Source organism: Passer montanus, unplaced genomic scaffold (genome assembly GCF_014805655.1).
Source record: "Passer montanus isolate IOZ18808 unplaced genomic scaffold, ASM1480565v1 scaffold21, whole genome shotgun sequence".
NCBI classification, from domain to species: Eukaryota; Metazoa; Chordata; class Aves; order Passeriformes; family Passeridae; genus Passer; species Passer montanus.
In genome coordinates, this window is record NW_024366703.1 from 7416822 (window position 1) to 7423279 (window position 6458).

General features: G+C 50.1%; 1 protein-coding gene across 1 annotated transcript; it reads right to left on the reverse strand.

Moving 5' to 3' along the window:
- Positions 1 to 1064: 1064 nt before the first annotated feature.
- CALHM3 (calcium homeostasis modulator 3) lies at positions 1065 to 4109 on the reverse strand. Its single transcript, XM_039709062.1, has 3 exons — positions 3602 to 4109; positions 2441 to 2696; positions 1065 to 1526 (listed from the first exon to the last, which is right to left on the reverse strand). The coding sequence occupies exons 1-3, from the start codon at positions 3886 to 3888 to the stop codon at positions 1065 to 1067; spliced, it is 1005 nt and encodes a 334-aa protein (XP_039564996.1). The 5' UTR covers positions 3889 to 4109.
- Positions 4110 to 6458: the final 2349 nt, after the last annotated feature.

Here is a 6458-nt window from a genome sequence, read left to right on the forward strand (position 1 = left end):
TGTTCTGGGTTAGTCTGCAGTAAAGACTTTAATGCATCCAAGCAGCAATGCTGGACAGAAGTACCAGTCAAACTGGCACCAAGTACAATGGGGGCTGGGAAAGGCAGGTGAGAAAGCAATTATTATCACAGGCTCAGAGGTAAGGTTACATTCAAACAGTTTTGAAACTATGGATGGAAATGCCCAAATAGGTGTTGCAAGGATGATCCTCTGGATAGGTCAGTTTGTACTCAAATCTAGCAGGGGAGTGTTTAAAGTCTGCGCTCAGAGTTCTCAGGCAGAGTCAGTGTGTCCTTTCCATGGCTTAGCACCAGTGCTTACAGCAGCTCCCTAAGCCCCAGCATAGCCCTGTGGTTGTGTTTTGCAAAGCCTCCATCTCCTGTTCCTTCTGCAAATCCAACCCAATCCAATCCTTATTCAGAGGTGTCTTCAATCAAAGTTATGCTTCTCCATGAATTTCAGTGTGTTGCCATATTTCATTTTTAAAATGCATGGAAGTATTGATGGGTTGTGAGAGGAAGGCAGAACAGTTTGGCAGCTGGGCTGGGGCTGCCAGAACTCTCAGCAGATGGGAAGACATAGGAGGTGGTTTTGCCTTTTTGAGTAACTATGTTGGTGTGGTACTAAGAGAGTTGCCAATTAAATAATTTCTGTGTCAGCTCTGATAACCCTTTGAACCAGGTTTCACTGGAAGGGGCAGGAGCTGCTCACACCTCTGTGTGTGTATGGTTTGTGTATGCAGCCAGATGCTGCTGCCATGGTTAAATCCTTCCTCAAGCCAGAACACTTTTATCACAGATGTAAGAAGCTGCAAACTCTTTGATATGACAGAAGTGCCCCAGGGGCCCTTGGCTAAGAAATGTCCTTAACAGTGACTGCATCTGGGACCCTGGACCCTCAGAACTAGCTGACTTTGGAGGTTTTGCTAGGCATGCCCTGGAGTAGAGCCTTTGAGGCTGCAGATTTGGAGGAAGGTGTGAGCACCACTGTCACCTGCCCACTGGTCCTTGCTTTGTGCAGAGGTTTGGCAATGCTCCTTCTGTGCCTGCAGGACAAAGCCCCCTTTACACATTGGAGTGATGGGGGAATCTGGAGTGGGTGCTGGCCTTGTCTGCCCAGGGCAGAGGGGATCTCTCCCGCACCAGGGGATGCCTCTGGTGTGCCTGGCTGACATCCAGGGGAGGTTTCTCATAGTACCACGTTTTCAGAAGTTTGTTCACCTGGTCCTGATCTGTGATACCCTGGAGAAGACCTTCCCCTCCTTCAGCCCCCTCTCCCTCCCTAGGCAAGCTGAAGCTGTGCAGTTTGATCTCTTGCCTCATGCTTTCAAAGAAGTGGAGGATGCATTTGTGAGCAAAGAGCCGGCTGTGCTCACAGCAGGTTTCCTCAAAAATCTTTTGCTCAATGTCAATGTAGTTGCTCCAGTGACGTGCCTGCAGGAGGGTGGCCTGGTCGAAGCAAGGTCTGAGCCAGCGGGCAAGGAAAGCTGCTATGATCAGGACCAACAAAATGCTCCAGCCAAGTGCCTGTGTGATAAGAAAGAAGCAGTAAAACAGGAGCAAGACAGACACAAGGACAGGCACAAGCTCTTTGCCTGTATCAGAGAGACGGGGAGTTTGTGTGGCTGGAGGGGAAATGTGATGCATCTGGACTCCTGGCTTTGATCTGTCTCTGTAGTCCAGCACCCCACACTGCACCCAGCGAGTTGGTGTAATTTCCTCCCAGAGAATATGGGACATTTATCTGTGCATGAATCATTCAGTAAGGATAACTGATGGCAAAGTTGCCTGGAGCAGACAGGCATTTGCTATGAGCATAAGAGTACCTCCTGGGAAAGGGTCTTTAGTGCTCTCCTTCAGCATTTCCTTATCTCCAGTGATCTTCATCTGCCACCTACAGACTCCAGGGCCCAGGAGTCCCCACTGCAGCATGAAGACAGCCCAGACTCTGGGCAGCTCCCTTGGATAAGAAAGAAGGGCTTGTTTTCAATGACCTCCCACCAGTCCCAATGCCTGGCACTTTTATACCAAGAGCTGAAGCCAGTCAGGGCTCCACTCTCTGTTGTGCCCTGTCCTATTGCTCCTGAGCAAGCTGTTTTAATCTGCCTAAGCCTGCACTGTCCTTAAAACAGTGGGTCCTATCTGCAGGGTTAGCAGTTGGAAGAATCTTTTGACACTGAGCAGGGCTTTAGGAGACACAACCTCTTTTATTATCTGGGTTTAGAAGCTGCTGGTTCTTTTATTAAACTATTCACAATTTCTTTATTTTTCCCTGCCCAACTCAATATTATCACTTAGGATAGCATCGTTTGGAGGCAAAAAGAAGCACAGAGCAGCCTTGCTTCCAGCCTGACCACAATGAAGGGATGGCAAATCAAGGAAGAGCAGGAGAGGATGCCACATGCCTGGTCACCTCACCAACACTGCCAGCAGTGACCCACCTGGGAGCAGCAGCGCAGGTACCTGGACACCGCCCTGCGGGACGTGTTGTTCCTCACGAGCTCGTCATCCTTGCAGGGCACCTTGGCCAGCAGCTGCTGCACCTGCTCTGTGCTCACATTGGCAAAGCCCACAAACTTCTGGGGATCCATGGAGCCACTGAAAGCACAGATGAGGCATTTGCCATCGAGGAGGGTGACTATGATCCAGACGACAGGGGCAACCATGGCTCGCTGCATGATGGAGGAACACATGTACCTGGAGCAGCAGAGAGAGGGGACTGGGTTAATGCTGGCAGCTTTCTCCTCATCCAGAGCCCTGAGGGATGCAGGCTGTCCTGTGGCAAGCAGACTTTCCAGGCCCAGGGAACTGACTCCCAGGGCTGCCCTCAGCATTGCTCCTGCTGATGTTTCCTCTGCTCTGGGATGTCTTTGCTGGTTCTGCCTCTCAGTGAAACCTGCACTAGCACAAGACAGGGCTCTGTGTGCTGCCTGCACTCAGTGCACAGTCCCCTCACCATGTGTTTGCCTCGACTGTACCCTTACATCTCCCATGCACAGATCTTTGTCAGCTCTCCCTTGTCTTGCATATTCATACTTCCTTTTCTCATCAGTTTTAATCTGGAAAATCCCCTTTTTTCTGCAGCCTTTCTTGCCCCTCTCTGAGCCAACCTGTGTACTGCATAAAACTTTACATATAACAGATGGAATACGATTCTCCTCACCATTCCACCAGTACAAATTAGTAAAAACTCAGGTGAAGGGAGGGAGGCCATGAGGCTTTTCATAAAGAATGACTGTGATGAAAATGCCACACCTTCTGCATATTTAAAAGGAAATGCCTGATGTTTTTGCACATGGAAGCCTCAGAAGGCACCCTGAGTGAGTGCATGACAGGGCAGCAGCAATGCAGCTTCCCAGGGTGGTGGCACAAGCCCAGGTGTTGAGGCACTGCTGCTCTCCTCAGCTGGGATGGAGCGAGCCTGCCCTAATTTCTGCTGGATGTAAATGCATTTCCCATACCCCTCCCCCTCCAGGGCCATGGGGAGAGGTCTCAGGAGATGAGCTTACAAGAAAATTAATCTACCAGGAGGATCAAAGCTATGGAGCAAGAAGCTAAACGGGAGGTGAGAAGAGGGATGCCAGTGCCACAGCAAAGCCCACCTGATGACAGCCAGGTCCTTCCTCCTGCGCCCCGGCGGCCGCCTCCACTCCTCCAGCATCACCAGGGACTGTCTGTTGAGGATGAGCCCACACAGGAAAAGGATGATGGGGGGCACGAACATGATCCCCAAGCCATATGCCATGTTGTACTGGGGCAGGCAGGGGCAGCTGAAGTCCAAGCTGGTGTACATCTTTACACTTGCCAGGGCCAAGAGCCCACAGATCCCGTTCATTACAGACTCCGAGTTGGACTGGAAGTACTGGAAGATCATCCGGAAGCGGTCCATGGTGTTCCTTTGGTCAGGGGTGCTCCTCCTGGAAATCCCTGGGCTGCCCAGAAGGGCCTGTCTCCCTCTGTCCCTCCTTCTGCTGCCACAGGGCAGGGGATGCAGCTCAGCTTCCAGTCAGCAGGAGGATGAGGATGGAAGAGAGCTGCTGTGATGGGGGGAACACCCTGTGCTGGGGCTTCCCCACTGGCACACAGCTCTCACAGGTCTGTCTCTCACCCACTTCTTGTCTTCCAGGGCAGTTGGAAGCTTTTCTAGGTGAGCTGATGGATACAGCCTCCTGCAGCCTTTTTTATCACCTTGTTTTTAATTTTCAGGGCTGTCCCACATGGCGAGCAGTTACAGCCTCCAGTAGTGCCTGGCCCCTCTCTCCCGGAGATGGTAACTCTCCATGGAGAGCCATTGGTGGGTGCCTGCGAGCTGCTCTCTCTGCTGATTGAAGCCTGTTCAGTGATTCACTGCCCAGGAGAAACCAGGTAAACCAAATGAGCTCATCTGTCTCCTGCTGCTGCCCCACTTCTCTTTGCATGTCCCCAGCCCCATGTGGGGCAGGGGGGGAGGCAGGGAGCAGCACCTGGCTCCAGTGTGCTGCAGGCTCAGATTTCCCTATGGAAATGGGCTGAAAGGACCAGCCCTCTAGTAGAGAGGATGAGAGAATCCACAGCTTTCAAAGCCTGGAATGGCACCTGGGGGCAAAGGCTGCTCTTGGCTGTGCATCCTAAATATCCTGGGATATTTGTACCATACTGCATCCATGTCCCAGGCTCTTGCCCTGCAGCACTTCTGTCTCCCCATCAGAGGGCACGATGCAATCAGAGCAGCTGGTTCTTTTTTCTTTTTGGGACTGGGTTATCATCTTCATCATCTTTTTGTCTCAGAAGTTCATTTTACAGATAAATCCAACTCACTGACACACAAGGAAGTTCTGAGGTTTTTCTCCTGACATATTGAACATTATTTTCCTCTCAAAACACTTTCAGATTTCTTCTCAGCTCAGGTTTCCAAATGCATTCAGGGAAGGGGGAGGGAAAAGGGTGTTACTTTTAAATATTTCATTTAAAAAAAGGAACTGAAGTTCACTATCTGCCAGCACTGGGGTTTCTGCCCATGCTGTCTCCCACTGGTTGCCTTGGTGGTATCATGTGAAAGGATCAGCAGGGAGGAGGTACCTGTAGCTGTTCACAGGCACATACAGATGAATCACACGTGAATGTCATCTCCTCCAGTCTGAACAGCAACTCACACAGTTACTTTAATGAAATACATTTGCTCCAGCCATAATATTTGTGTTCTCCTTTACCTGTGAGTGAATTGCCTGTTAACGTTCATCCATCAGCAATAAAAACCCCTGGCTAACCAGCTCATGTTTCCATTTTGCCATTACAGGACATCAGGACCCCTCCACATTGCTGTTACAGGGCATCATGACCCCTGGCTGAACTCCATAGTTGATTTTTAGCCAGGGTGCAGCCGGTCTTGGTTCTCAACTGCTTCAATACTCAGTGGGTTTCTCATTTAATGGCTTACATTTATGTGCTGACTTGGCTTCAGAAAGTGCTGTGCACTCTCTATAGAACAATTACTTTAGAAAAATCATTTTGCCTTTCTAGCTCTCCTGGGCAAAAACATAGTAAAGGCTGAACAGTTCCTTACAGCTCAGGATATAAGACGTAAAAAGAGTAGGAAACATCCACTGGACAGGACGATCTACAAGGGAATTTTACTTCTCCCAGGTGCCATCTCCTGACCAGGATGTTGGAGGTCTGTAAAAGATGCCTCAGGGTAATCACTGCTCTTTTGTGATTGGGATGTCACCAGAGACTCAGAGCTGAGACATGGAGTTGTTGAACTGTAGAAGAAAGGGAATATTCCTGAACTTGCAGAGAAAGACATTCAGAGCTTCCTGGGGAAAGAGAGAAAGGCCTGTTGAGGTAAGTAAATTGCTAGAGATGGCCAAGTGTTCAAAATGTTTCTCAAAATTTATCACATTTGATTAGTCAGTTCTTAGGGCAAAATGACGAGGAAACAAGGATTAAAATAATCTGTCTCATGTTCTCCAGCAAGTGGACCTGCCCCTGTTCCCAGCAGTGCAGTCACCCTGCTGTGGGGCTGCCTGCAGCTCTCAAGGGCACCATCCTCAGAGCAAGGCAGCTGCTCCTTGACAGCAAATCTCCAAAACCATGCTGGAAGCCGTGGTTTCTCAGTGCATGTTTTGGAGGGCCAGGAGAGCTAGAAAGGCAAAAACAAGCCTTTACTTCTGCCTCAGCATTGCAGAACACAGTGCAGAGGAGGGAGCCTCCCTGCCTTGCCCCTTTATGGCAGTAAAATACCAGCTGTAGGTTTTTTGCCTCAGGAGATGGTGGTGGGTACAGGTGTGAGAGGGACAAGGATGATTTCATCACCAAATTTGAACTGGTCCTTGAAACAGGGTAGGTTCAGCAGGAAGGTGTGGTTGTTTTGTGCCTGAGCCTGTGATCTGGAGCAGCACTGCCTCTGTGCAGGTGTGGCTCCTGGGGGTGTGCACACCCAGAGCAAGTCCCTATCCTTGTGTTTTGCTGGGAGCAGAGGCC

Excerpts from the sequence above, each read along its gene's own strand:
- CALHM3 (XM_039709062.1), bottom strand. The coding sequence starts at position 3,888 with ATGGACCGCTTCCGGATGATCTTCCAGTACTTCCAGTCCAACTCGGAG. Across the intron at positions 2,697-3,601 it reads AAGGACCTGGCTGTCATCAG|GTACATGTGTTCCTCCATCA; the intron begins GTGGGCTTTGCT and ends CTGCTGCTCCAG. Across the intron at positions 1,527-2,440 it reads ACCTGCGCTGCTGCTCCCAG|GCACTTGGCTGGAGCATTTT; the intron begins GTGGGTCACTGC and ends CTTATCACACAG.